Source organism: Aplysia californica, unplaced genomic scaffold, assembly GCF_000002075.1.
Source record: "Aplysia californica isolate F4 #8 unplaced genomic scaffold, AplCal3.0 scaffold00306, whole genome shotgun sequence".
Classification (NCBI taxonomy): Eukaryota; Metazoa; Mollusca; class Gastropoda; order Aplysiida; family Aplysiidae; genus Aplysia; species Aplysia californica.
In genome coordinates, this window is record NW_004797576.1 from 621,317 (window position 1) to 636,309 (window position 14,993).

General features: G+C 38.5%; 1 protein-coding gene across 1 annotated transcript in view; it reads left to right on the plus strand.

The window, feature by feature from the left end:
- The window catches only part of LOC101851510 (myosin-IIIb), a gene marked incomplete at its 3' end in the record, with an annotated part of 129,101 nt that overhangs the window by 49,219 nt on the left and 64,889 nt on the right, over window positions 1-14,993 (plus strand). The window contains 3 exon segments of the mRNA XM_035970685.1: window positions 233-332; window positions 924-1,000; window positions 1,841-1,986. Coding sequence (XP_035826578.1) covers window positions 233-332; window positions 924-1,000; window positions 1,841-1,986 — 323 coding nt within the window.

Here is a 14,993-nt window from a genome sequence, read left to right on the forward strand (position 1 = left end):
CACACACACACACACACACACACACACGCACGCACACACACACGCACACACACACACACACACACACACACACACACGGATCGATACTAATATGTATTTTGAAATAATGCATACTAAGTTCAATTAATGTTGGCATTATAAACCCCAAACGTCCAAGATTAGAAAAAGCAAATCCTATATATATTCCCTGCTCTGATGCTCTCTCTACCACACTGCACTGGACCCCCCTTAGGTACTTGACCACCTGCACTACCACCAGGTCATCCACCGCGATGTCAAAGGTCACAACATCCTCATCACTGGCCAGGGACAAATCAAAATGGTGGACTTTGGTACGTTCTCACATTAAATATTTTGTTTAGGTGTAGGTAGAGACAAATTCCTTTTTGTGGGACTCTCGAATAGACAGAAGGGCCCTGAACATGGCGAAAGATGATCTTGGATATTAGCCGTAGATCTAGCACTTGATGACGTTGGGGGTGGGGGTTGGGGTAGGGGGGTATATGCTCTTGAAATTGCCCAAGACGGTAACCCAGTGTCGAAGAGAAAAGTGGTTTTCTTAAACAGGTGGACATCCTGGACAGCGTGATTATAATATTTAAAAACAACGTCGAGGAGAGGAAAGTGGTCGTTTGTTCAGATGATTGTCTCATAATTATGAGGTCGCGTGTTCTTGAGTTTGAGGCTCTGCTCGGTGCGACGTGTCTTCGGGAGAGGCTCTTTACACGAATTAGCTCGCTTCTATTGGAGACCCCGCCTCTTAGATTTAACCGACAGTGTTTTAAGAGGAGTTGAACCCGTACAGTTTCAGACATTGGTTTCTAATGCCTTGTTTAAAGTTTCAAATATTGTTTTCTAATGCGCTGTTTACTGTATCGGACTTTGTTTTCTAATGCGCTGTTTATATTCTCTCTCTCTCTCAGGTGTGTCAGGTCACCTCGACTTTCCCAACGGCCGCATGAAGACGCACGTCGGCACACCCTACTGGATGGCTCCTGAGGTATGTCTGGTTCCCGTATTCATTGAACTTGTTGAAAAAGACAAACATATAATCTCATTTCTTGCTTCCAACCCTTTCTTCTTGTATTTTTCCTGTAATTTTATTTAACATTCTTATTGTAATTCACCACCTCATCTCTGTCCTTTAAAAAAAAAATCAAATTCAGCCTTTCTTTTTATCAAATCAGTATCATGTAATGTTTTAAGGCCGAATAAGATGGAGTTTTGGAACGTTGGAACGTAGTACCTGTTGTTGGTCCTGACGTATGTATCAAAGTCGGTGTTGAACCAAACTAAAACTTATCTTTTTTCCGCTCCATCTCTTAATTAAAAAACCTTTCAAAGTTGCAAAGGGCATGACTCTTGTACCGTTTCAGTTTTTCCTCCTTGTACTATTTCTATGGTATTCTCTAGTAACACCAAGTATCTTCTGCACTTATATGACCTATTATTTTGCAAGTCCCTTAAAACTCTTACTAGTGGATGGTTGGCGGGTGCTCTGGTATGGTTTAGTCAGATATCTGTCACCTTAATCCCCCCTCCTTCTTTTCTTAATATGTTTCTCACAAGTAGTACCTCTAATCTTCAGCAATAATATGACCTATTTGTGTTGCAAGTGCAGTAAAAATCTTATGAGTTGTTGGTTGGAGGGTCCTTTGATGTCGTTTGCCATCAATTTAAAACATCTGTCACCTTCTTTTAATAGTATGTTTCTCTCAAATAACACCTATTCTTCGGCGCTTGTATGACCCACTTATGTTGCAACGTAAAAGTCTTACTAAACTTGAAGAAGTAAATGTAACCCTGCTTCCACCCTATGCCCCCGTGCCCCCACCCCCAGGTGATCGCGTGTGAGCAGCAGCTGGAGTACAGCTATGACGTCCGCTGTGACGTGTGGTCCTTGGGCATCACGGCCATCGAACTGGCGGACGGGAAGCCGCCCTTGGGCGACCTTGACCCTCGGAGAGCACTCTTCAAGATACCCAGGTCAGTTCCCACTTTGGTTTGGTTTTGTTTTTGCTTGTGTGCTTTATTTTTATTTTCATAATGATCTTGAAGTGTGTCTGTTCTTTGATTAAAGAAATTGCTTTTCGTGGGTGGTTTGCGGGTGCTCTGGTGTGGTTTGCTTCTTCTTTCCTGTAAAAAAATCCATCGCCCCTATCTCCTCTCCTTGTTTTTTGTGTTTGTTACTCTCTTGTAACACCTCAAATCTTCGGCACTTATATGACCTTATTGTGTTGTTGCAAGTGCCGTAAAACTCTTACTAAAACAAAAAAACTAAAATTGCTTTTCCTATTGAAGTTAGTCTATTCTTTGCCTTGTTTTGTTTTTCTTGAAAGTTGTCTATTCTCTGCTTTTTTTCTGTTTTGTTTCTTGAAATTGGTCTGTTCTGTGGTTTGTTTTTCTTTTGCTTGAAGTTTGTCTATTCTTTGCTTCTTTGCTTTTTTTCTCTTTTTTTCTAGAAGTTCGTCTGTTCTTTGCTTTATTGTTTTTTTTTTTTAAAAAGTTGGATTGTTCTTTGGTATGCGTTCTTTTTCTGGAAGTTGGTCTAGTGCAGGGGTATCACACTCATCGACTCAGGGGCCAAACTCAAATTATGTTTAATGTTGTGTTGCGAACTGGATAAACGCTATTGAGCAGCGAAAACACAAAAACCAACACTTAAAAAAAATAAACTATGACAGAGATTGAAACAGACAGAAGGTAAACAAATAACAGATCAAGCAATGGCAGTTTTGGCTATTATGCTAATTTGTCAGAGCTAGATGTTTGGCATATTTTCTGGACAACAAGTTTGCTTATGTTTCGAGTAAAGTTCTGTGTTGTAGAGATTCTCAGACCGAACTGTCTAAAATTCTCTCCCGGTCGGATGTGATTGGATGTGATCAGCGCTAGTTGAGTTTGACACCTGTGGTGTAGAAGGTGTCTAGCTGAGTCACTTAACAATGACATGATGTATCGCTACCTCAGAATCAGAAAATTCTATCTGCTCGGTACCTAGTGTTAAGTTTCACACTATGTCAAGATTTTTCGGATGCAATTCTTTGAATATCTTGATAAAGACTTTAAATAATCTTACAATTTTGATAGAATTGACAGAACATTTGGTTTTTTTATCTCGTTGTCTAAGTAACTCAAAACATCCAAACAGGGTTGGTGATTTTTTTGGTTTTTAAAATAAAAATAAGAAAAATCGATTTTTTAAATTTAAATCGGATTTTTTTGATTTTTTTGATTTAAAAAAAAATGGCGACACAGTTTTGGATTTTTGGTGGCTAAAAGTATGTTCTTTTAGTGCAGAATGCATTGTCTTTATTTTAACTAATGATTAATTTAAGCAACTGCAAAAGAAAGCCTCAATCTGCTATTATCAGTGAATTATGGCTACAGACAAAAAATGAAGAAAATGTCAGTCTAAAAGGAAAGGGGGGAGGGGGTAATTATGCATAGATAAACTTGTATTTTGTTACAGTGTGCGTGTGTGTGTGTGTGTGCGCTTGTGTTTGTCTAAAAAAAAAAGAAATTGCTAATTTCAATTATGAAAAAAAAGTAAATTGAATACTGTATTAATTTACTACTTACAGTGACAGGGGGGAAAGCAGACTTTTAAGCAGGATTATATTAGTCTACTAAACCTTATATCTGTTTTATAAAATCAAGGAAAGAAATTCTGAAGGTTTGAAGACGTAAAAACAATACATTTTTAAAAAGCGATTTAAATCACTGAGTTTTATTTTTAAAATCAAGTTGATTCAAATAAAAAAAATCAACTGATTTAAATCGACCTGATTTAAATCAACCCAACCCTGGTTTTCAATTATGAAAAGAAAGAAAATTGAATACTGTATTATTTTACAGTGACAGGGGGGAAAGCAGACTTTTAAGCATGATTATATTAGTCTACTAAACCTTATATCTGTTTAATAAAACCAAGGAAAGGAATTCTGAATATTTAAATATGTAAAAACAGAATACATAAAAAAAAGTGATTTAAATCACAAAATCAAGTTGCTTAAAATTTAAAAAATCAACTGATTTAAATCAACCCAGCTCTGATTTCAATTATGGGGGAAAAAAGTAAATTGAATACTGTATTATTTTACAGTGAAAGGGGGGAAAGCAGACTTTTAAGCATGATTATATTAGTGTACTAAACCTTATATCTGTTTTATAAAATCAAGGAAAGAAATTCTGAAGGTTTGAAGACGTAAAAACAATACATTTTTAAAAAGTGATTTAAATCACTGAGTTTTATTTTTAAAATCAAGTTGATTCAAATAAAAAAAATCAACTGATTTAAATCGACCTGATTTAAATCAACCCAACCCTGGTTTTCAATTATGAAAAGAAAGAAAATTGAATACTGTATTATTTTACAGTGACAGGGGGGAAAGCAGACTTTTAAGCATGATTATATTAGTCTACTAAACCTTATATCTGTTTAATAAAACCAAGGAAAGGAATTCTGAATATTTAAATATGTAAAAACAGAATACATAAAAAAAAGTGATTTAAATCACAAAATCAAGTTGCTTAAAATTTAAAAAATCAACTGATTTAAATCAACCCAGCTCTGATTTCAATTATGGGGGAAAAAAGTAAATTGAATACTGTATTATTTTACAGTGAAAGGGGGGAAAGCAGACTTTTAAGCATGATTATATTAGTGTACTAAACCTTATATCTGTTTTATGAAACCAAGGAAAGGAATTCTGAATGTAGAAATATGTAAAAACTGAATAAAAATAAATTTTAAAAAAGTGATTTAAATCACTGATTTTTATTTAAAAAATCAAGTTTATTTAAATTTAAAAAATCAACTGATTTAAATCAACCCAACCCTGCATCCAAAATGTCAGATATTATTGATCTTATAACCAGGGGCTTCGTCTATATAATCAAATAATCACTGCTTCCCTTTCTAATTTTGAAACATTGTCGCTGTCAAATTCATACTTAAACGTAAACCTCATAAATTAAATGTCAAAAGACGTTCGTAATCAACAAATAAAGTGAGGATGGAATAGAGTTGAAGGGAACATGTGCATGGCAGTCAAAGCTGTTTCATTGCCACATATACCCTGTTCACCCCTTTGGGGCCACAGTTAAAATCAATCACCAGCCCTGATTAAGTAAGCTAACTAACACTGGTCGAGTCTACCTCACAAATGTGAGGGGAACTAACTCTTAATAATCTCTTGACTGCTGCTTGTGCTTGTTTTTTTTCCTCGACTTTTTACCGTCCTATAATCAGATCGTGACCTCTATTATGACACCAGCTCCAGGCCGCGAAAGGCTAACAAAAACAGCCAAATGTGGAATTTAAAAAATAATAATTGTCATGTTCTACCAAAGAGTTAGACTCACTGGTAGATCTATAACATATAGATCTAGTACTGACATCTCTACTTCTTTGCTTTATGTTTATGTATTCACATCTAAAGACAAGTTTAATTTTAGTGGGAACTGATATTTAATAAGATACTTTCCCGATTATTTTGGCGGTTGAACATACACTATGAATTCCGGATTTGTTTTCATTCACAACTCAGAGTCGCCGCCTCGAGTAAGATTCTTGTGTGATATCTACAGGCCCTATCTGGTCCCAATTCACTTTGGTTACCCTGTCAAACAAGTCAGCCTTCGCCCCTGCTTATAACTATAACCTTATAATTATAAGGTAATGATGTGTGTCCCTTTAGGTGTTTGTCTTTGTTCTACCTGAATTTTCTCCTGCTACCCTGGATCTGCCTGAAATGGAAAACCTAAAGTAGGCAGCTCTGTTGACGTACCAATGGACCATGGCATTGGTGAGGGTGGTTGGCAGGTGCTCTGATGTGGTATGCTCATCTATCATGTATCGTCCTTAGCTCTCCTCCTTTTCTTTGTTTATTACTCTGTTGAAAGACTTCAAATCATCGCAACTTCCATGACCTATTTGTGTTGCATCTACCGTAAAATTCTTACAAAACTAAACGGCCTTATTCCATGTACATTGCACGTGTAGAAACTACCTGACACCTTTTTGTTTTAAAGAATAGTATATATATGATCTGTCTGAGGGTTGGCCATTAGTAGTAATTTTTGTTTGTTTTATTTTTATGTATGTGTGTGTGTGTGTGTGGGGGGGGGGGGGGGGAGACACCCTGAAAGTCCCGATTCGACTAAAAATTATCGATTTTGAGATGTCGGCATTTTTCACTTCTGCATCCTCTGTTACAAACTGTTTCATCGCATAAGAACCCCCTAAAGACGTGTTTTTTCACACACCAGGCATGTTAGTCACCTTCTTTTCCTCATAAAGTCAATCTTTTATTTTTATTTTTTCCACCATTTTCTCAAAACGCAGTTTCTCCTTTGTACTTTTTAAAAACAATTCCACCATTTTTCTTCCATTCTTCATTAAACATTCGCAGAATGAAGAGGAGATGCACCGCTAAAATTCTGTTCGATGAATTATCGATATTTGCAGTAGATTTTGTTTGTGGTCTTTGGAGTGTGGTTTTCACCGATTTTTTTTACAAACTTAATTATTTTCTTAAGAAAAAAATTAATTAATTTTTTTTTATTCGTTTAGGAAAAATTCAACAGGCAGTTTTGTAGATCTATTGTCTGCTAATATGCCTGCGAAATAATAACCAATTTCTTTGAAAAAGTTAGTGAGATATTTATTGTATTAGACATGCCCACAAAATCTAATATGGCCGCCGTCTCCATGGCAATAAAACTTTAAAAATAAATCAAATTTTATTGCGAAATTGAATACTCCTCTCTATGATGTGTGAAATTGTGTAAAATTTGGTTCACTAATAGGCGAGATAGTCTTCTGGTGTAGCCACCCCCCCCCCCCCCCCCTCCTTAAAAATATTGAACCTGAAGTAACTATCACTTTTCGCTTGAAATGTGGAATTATTTTCTCTTTAGTCGAAATCGATTTTTGCCCAGGAAAAACAACCGCCTTTGATCTTGAGAAATCTAATCGCTTTATGACTAACTTGCCTTAACTTTGTAGCAAAAGTTCACCAGAACGCTTCAAAATCAGTAAACGGCTTAATACTTTATATTATATATTTTTTTCGGCAGCTTTTTCTGGGGCGCGCCTGTAGCAACTCCAACTGTTTTTCTTTTCTATCTGTCGTTTCTGACTCTCTGTCTGTCTGTCTGCCTTGTTTTCTATTTTCACTCTATGGCCGTTCTCGTTTTGTTGTGCTTTGTGGGTGGTTGGTGGGTGCTCTGGTGTGATTCGCTCCTTCTGTCCTATCAAACATCTATCGTCCTGATCTCTCCTTCTTTTTTGCGTTTGTTACTCCCTTGTAACACCTCTAATCGTCGGCACTTATATGATCTTATTGTGTTGCAAGTGCCGTAAAACTTTTACTAAAACTTTGTTGTTTTGACTTTGTTGTGCTTTTCTGAAACTCACATTGAGAGTTAAGCTGGGTTTTTTTTTCTTTTGGTTGAATTAAAAACATTACGCTGATGCACTTCTCCTCCAGTTGTAGGTTTTCTTTCTTCTGTCACCCCTGCCTACTCTTTGATCTGTTGCCTGTCTTAACTGCTGTGTAGGTCATTACAGATTATATGTGAAAGCTAAATTCTCAGTAAAGTGTTTGTGTGTGTTTGTGTGTGTGTGTGTGTGTGTGTGTGTGTGTGTGTGTGTGTGTGTGTGTGTGTTTGTGTGTGTGAGAGTATTGGAGTTTTTTTCGGGGGGGGGGGGTGTAGACAGGGTGTGCTTTTTTCATTGTTCAATTTCTTGAATCCTTTTAGCATCAATTACTTTGCTCTTTTAGCTCCTTATGCGTCGCCGTTTTACTAATCGATTCGAGCTCAGCCGTGAAAAGGTTAACTTGCAGGTTGTAATATAGAAGATATCCCTTGATCCCATCTCTTTACTACCTAGATCTTCGACTACATAATAGTGCGCTCATATAATATATATATATATATATATATATATATATATATATATATATATATATATATATATATATAAACTTAACCACTTTGTTCTCACGCATTTTCAAGAAGATACTATCACACACACACACACAGACAAACTGACTCACACTAAAGCACAGACGCACATACACACACGTACACGTGCAGACAAACTTACGCACAGACACACACACAGACACACTCACACACTCGCGGGCGTGTGCACACATACACACATACACTCGTGCGCACGCACACGTACAGACAAAGCGCACGCACACATACAGAGAAACGTACACACCTTAACACACAGACACACACACATGCCTTTATTAAGACACACACACACACACACACACACACATACACACACACACACACACACACACACACACACTCACAGAGAGACTTGCACACACAAACACACACACACACAAACACACAAGAACACGACCGAACACGAGTTGTCACACATGCATGGATGCACTCTTTCTCACACACCTCTAAACGCTGACACACGCAGACCCTCATATGTTGATGAAAGTGCAGACATAAATAGCAGTGTTATCAATTGATTTAAATGTATAGTATTCCACCAAGCCTGGTGCAACTATGGAAAAAAAAGAAATATTTCGACAACACTTAACAATGCAAAACAAACGAATTCCACATGGAACGTAAAAGTACGTCAAACTGCACGAAACACAACAAGATAAAAATACTTACAAAAATAAACAAAAACAAATAACAGTCGTTAAATTCTTTGCCACATTAATATTGTTTTCTCTTTTTGATCTATTTTCGTCAAATTTCACAAGTATTTCCACTCACGAAATTTAATCTGCTCTCCTTTAGACAATATTACCGCTGGAGATTAGTTTACTATTTTAAAACGCCACAAATAGATGTTTAGGCTTTATCTGGAGCAGTTCTAAAACGGGTAGCCCGGCTCGCTTTTCACTACGCTCGTACCTGAGCCCAGCCTCTAAACTGGGTGAAAGTGTTCTTCTTATAGACTTGGCTAATATTGAAATGAGATAGCGGCAGAATTATGCACACATCTTCTGTTTTTGATATCATCAGTAAAACGGAGGGCCCAGTCTAGTCTAAATTATGCTTAGTTAATGGGACATTGTTGTGACGTGGTTTTTGCCTCTAAGAATCAGCCTTTTAGATGCAACATCTGAGTGTGTAGTATATGTTTTGACTTTTCCATTCTGAGTTGAACCTGCTCTAACGACCACCCGCCCAAGACAATCACCCGCACTGACGACTCCCTCCCACCCCTTGCGTTCTTTATGCATTATAATGACACTGTACAAGTCGTTGAGCTGTCTAAGACAACCACCTTTTTGGTAAGTGTTTTACGGCGCTCGCAACTTACTAGGGTCATATGAGAGCGCGGGACACTTTAAATATTTTCAGTTGGTAGGACGTTTTGAATTTTGCCCCGGTGGCGGCCGAAGCCTACTCTTATCAATTTTGTATCACCAAGGGATCTTTAACGTGCGCCACTTGCACACGGGACCTCCGAGATTTTTTGCCCTTGTCCGAAAGGCTAGGTGTAGATCTTTCCATCCAGAAGATCAGAGATGTGGCTGAAAGACACCAGTAAAAAGGAGCCAAGGAGTAGCGGTAAAAGGGCTGCAGAAAGAGTCAGGAGCCCAGAGGGGGGGCAGAAGAGGTGAGGTGGTGAGGACAGAAAGTGGAAATGAAAGCAGACAACAGAAAATTGCTAGAGAGCTGAAAGGGAGGTTAAAGGAGACAATTTTAGAGAAGAAAATTTTTCCGTCGTTACCCTGATTCGAACCCCTGACCTTTGAATGAGAGGTGGACACCTTAATGTCTAGGCCACGAGAGCCCCCTTATTTCTTAGACAATGGGTGGCCGTCTAATATAATTTCGACTGTACTTGCACATGTATTTCTATAATGTCAGTGATGTTTGTCTTCTGCAGAAACAGTCTTCTGTTAATTATATTCGAGATTTCCATCTTAAGCGGGAAATGGGCCTTCTTGTGGGAGGTGGTGGGGTGGAGAAATGACAGCGGTTGGTGGGCACGGCTTGTGGTTTGGCATCATGAAGAGCTTCTTCCGAATCGTCTACTCGTTTGCCTCCTTCATTTTGTTTTGCTGATTCTTTACGGGTAATCTTCTGTTTCTCTATTTCTAAATCACTCCAGCTATCTCTTCCTCTGTCTGCCTGTGTGTCTGTCTGTGTGTCTGTCTGTGTGTCTGTCAGTGTGTCTGTGTGTCTGTCTGTCTGTCTGCCTGCCTGCCTGCCTGTCTGTCTGTCTGTCCCCCCTCTCTTTCTTTCTCTCTCTCTCTCCTTCTCTCTCTCTCTCTCTCTCTCTCTCTCTCTCTCTCTCTCTCTCTCTCTCTCTCTCTCTCTCTCCCTCTTTCTCCCCCCCCCCACTCATCTCTAGCCCCTTTCTAGTGCTCTTTCTCTCTTTGTCCCTCTCTTTATCTCTCTTCCTCTCTCAAACGAAGTCGCTTTGTTTGTACTCCACATATTAAATGGAAATGTATGATTTCGGTCTTTGGGAGTTTAAAAGATTAAACGCTGGCCTAAAGTTGACGAAGTTGTGGAGGGGAAAAGAGAAATGGTCGACGGCAAACTAAATATGAGTTCAAATAGTTTAATGGCGCTAAGACGTTTATTATTTTCCTCGTTCTGTTTCATCTTTTTAGTGCAGAAATGTACATACTGACATTTTTGTGGTAAATCGAGCACACATTAGCCTCTTGTGTTTGCGAGAAATGTACATACTTTAGGTCATGCCATGTTGAAAGTACGTGCAGTGTGGAGGTATGTTTTTCTTCATGTGTCAGGTTTTGAGAAGAGATTGAGGTTCATTGTATCCCACTCCTTCCTTTTGTCTGTCTTCTTGATGGAGGTATAACCGATCACTAATTTAGGTAGTCACACCGCATTAAAAGAAAGCACAGTGAGGGCGTCTGAACCCAAGCTTATCACAAAGTGCGGTTGTCCGGAAAATTCAAATGATGGCGCTTTGGATAAGCGTTTTGAAGGGAAATTCGTAGACTTAATGATTTATTGACGGGCGTCTGAATCGAGGCTGGCAGCAAAGTGATGTTATGTACGGGTGCCCGAAAAATCCTAATGGTGCTGTTTCGAGTCAGCATTTTGAAAGGTTACGCATAGAAATGATGATTTAATTTGATGGGTGTAATATAAACCTATGATGGTTGTGGTCTTAAACTTGATTGATATAATCTGAAGCTATTGATACTGTATCGATGATGGTTGTGTTTGAATAAGAAAGACGCGAGATTCTGTGTTTTTAAAGTACTTTGTTGAATTAGTTTTGGAGGTGGTCAATCTGTCCTTATCTTTTGCAAACATGATCCAGCATTTCTTTTTCTTCATTTGTGAGTTTTGCGCAGAGGCTGAGGTAGTTTGCTTGTACTAGTTACAATCTTGTACAATGCACTGGCGTCTGGCTGTGAATCTATCTTCTGACTTTGGGAAATTCTAAAAATAATGATAATAACAATAATGATAATAATGATAATAACAATAATGATAATAATAATAATAATAATAATAATAATAATAATAATAATAATAACAATAATGATCATAATAATAATAATAATAATAATATAATAATAATAATAATAATAATAATAATAATAATAATAATAATAATAATAATAATAATGCCGACTGGCGTGGGCGATCATGGACCTCCACTTCACTCTGTCTTGCGTTGCAGCAATGGGGTCTGTTGTTCTTGCTGCTCCTAGCCATGTTGTTATTTTGTCCAGTATCGTTTCCCTCTGTCTGCCTCTGCCTCTCTTTCCACCAAACTTGCCTGTTGTTAGAAATATTCTCCAATGCTTCTTTCCGCATTGTGTGTCCGAAGAAATTTGCCTGTCGCTTTCTTACATTCGTCATTAGCTGTCTTCTACAATTTGCTTCAACCAAGACTTCTTCATTTGTTTTTTAGCTGTCCATTGGATACGTAACCATGCTTCGCACCTGTGTAATAGGATTGGCTCGATGTAACTTTTCAGTACTCTTTTTCTCGTTTCCATTGACAGATTGATGTTTGTTAGTATCTGTTTCGTTTTGTGGAAGGTTGATTTTGCTTAGCAAATGCGGCTTTTAATTTCGGTGTGACATCTCCCATCTGATGATATAATGGTCCCCAAATATTTAAAATGTTGTACTTGCTTGAGGGTGGTATAATTGATTTTAATATTGCATGTTGGAGTTGGAGTTCTTCTGCTTATCACCATTGTTTCGGTTTTCTTGATGTTTAGGCTTAAGCCCATGTTGTCACTCTCTTGTACGATGACATTTAATAGGTTCTGTAGGTGTTCTTGATCTTCTGCTATTAGGACTGTGTCGTCTGCATATCTTAGATTGTTTATATTTTGTCCCCCTTTCGAGGTACCTGGCATTTCTTAATAATAATAATGATGATGATGATGATGATGATGATGATGATGATAATAATAATAATAATAATAATAAAATCAATAATAATAGTAATCAAAACAATATTAATAATGACGATAATAATAATAATAAGAAGAAGAAGAAAAAGAAAAAGAAGAAGAATAGTAATAATAATAATAATAATAATAATAATAACAGTAATAATAATGATAACGATAATTATTGCTTCTAAATAGTGCAAAGCTACGCTCTACAGTACGCTCCATGTGCCTGTCAAATATTAGCACCCCGGCAGACCGTAAAATATTCAGAAACATTCTCGGTTTCCCAGGAAGAATACAGTGCTAGCTGCGGATGGGATGCTCTCAAACACAAACAAACTGGCATGATTTCTCGCTGTATGTAGTCAGGTACCCATTCCCACTTGGGAGAAGTGAGGAAAATTCGTGTAAAGTGCCTTTCCTAAGAACTTAACGTCGGGATTCGAACCCACAACCTTACTGTTGCGAGTCCCGAGAACCTAACCACAAGGCCACTGACGCGACATGTGATCCGTTGTTGCTTTTCTCGTGTTGTCTCAAGTGAGCCAGCTTGACGTTCTGTCGTCCGCCAAGACCTCTGCTTGGTTTTTCTTCGAAAAAAAATATTCTATTCCGTTTTATAGTATATTTTCCTTCTTTTTCCCTAATCCCCATCACCTTCTTTATGAATCACTATCGGGCCACTTATTTTCTCTGCTGTCATTTTTGTTCTGTTTCTGTTTCTGTCTTTTTGATCTTTCTGTCTCCTTTTCCACGGTATCTATTCTGTATGTTTACCCCCCCCCCTCCTCCCCCCAACCGACATATTCCCCTTTTATTGCAATTTTTGTAAAACACTCTTAAATCAATATTATTGTCCTTCTCTCCCTGCTAAATTGACGTCTGTGGGAGAGTTGTTATGCGCTTTGCCATCGCGTGCAGTGGACATGAGTTCGATTTTTCGTGTTTTGAGTTGTTTTCAAGTACATGAGATGTGTCTCAGTATTTGTGCAGGGACGTAGTACATATCTCAGCATGGGCTGGCTCTGGCAGACTGGGGCAAAGGCTTCCCTTCGACTTGGTCTAACCGTAACCCTAACCCTAACCTTTCTGCTTGGTTTAACCGTAACCGTCTTCTGCTAGGTCTAACTCAACCCCTAATCCTTCTGCTTGGTCTAACCCTAACCCTAACCCTTCTGCTTGATCTTAAGTTTGTCCATGGTGGCGTAAAACACCTAAATTTAAAAAAAGCACCCCCAAAAAACAAAACAAAACAAAACAATAACCCCCCTCTAAAAAATCAAAACCAAAAAATCAAAAACAAAGCCAACTTTCCTCTTCGACTTTTCCCCCCTCTCGTTCCCGCCTTCCGTCATGTAATTTATTTTCTCATCCACGGGCTGTCTGTAGTCTTGTCTGTGTTTGTGTATTTGTTTGTTTGTTTTTCTGCTTGTCTGTTTTCTTCTTCATCGTGTTTTCGCCTTAGTTGTTCGCCTTTTTCTGTTTAAAATAACCTCCAACGTTTCTCCTTTCGTTTAGCCAGCAGCCCGCGAAACTATGCTGTCTTCTTTTTTTTCGATTACGTGTTTGTCTGTGTGAATAGGCTCGACTTTGGTGTGTTTTCTCTCTCTCTCTCTCTCTCTCTCTCTTCCCCTCTTCTTATCTTTATCTTTCTGTGGGTGGTTGACAGGTGCTCTGATGTGGTTTGGTTCTTCTTTCCTATAAAACATCTATCGTCCATATCTCTCCTCTTTTTTTGTGTGTATGTTGCTCTATTGTGACACATCTATTCTAAGGCACGTATATAACCTTATTGTGTAGCAAGTGCTGCAAAACTCTGACTTTCTTTCTTTCTCTCTCCCTCTCGTTCCCCTCTCTCTCGCTCTTTATCCCCCCCTCTCTCTCTCTCTCTCTCTCTCCCCCCACACACACACACACACACACACACACACACACACACACACACACACACTCCTCTCTCTCTATTCTCTTACACACACACACACACACACACACACACACACACACACACACACACACACACACACACACACACACACACACACACACACACACACACCCCCACACACACACACCCCCCCACCCACACACACACTCCTCTGTCTTTATTGTTATGTCTCTGTCTGTGTGCGTCCCTCAGTGCATCTGGTAGTTTTATGTGTCAATCAGCTCATCTGCCTGTCACTGTTCCTGTCTCCACCTTTGTGTTCATATTAGCTTACCGGTATATGCATGTTTGTGAGTGCCTGTGTTTGTATGTGTGTATGTCCGTGCGCACGTATGCTGTGAACTGAAATGATGTGATGTGATGTGGTGTGCTGTTATGTGATGTGATTGGATGGGATGGGATAGGATGGGGTGGGATGTGATATGTTTGATGGGGTGTGATTTAATGTGATTGATGGGATGAGTTGTAATGTGATTGATGGAATGGGATGTAATGGGATTTGGTGTGATGTGATGGGATGGAAATAGGATGGGATGAGATAGGATGTGATGTGATGTGACTGGATAATATGTGATGTGATGTGCTGTGTGTAATGTGATGCGATGTGATGTGATGGATGGGACGGGATACCGACAATC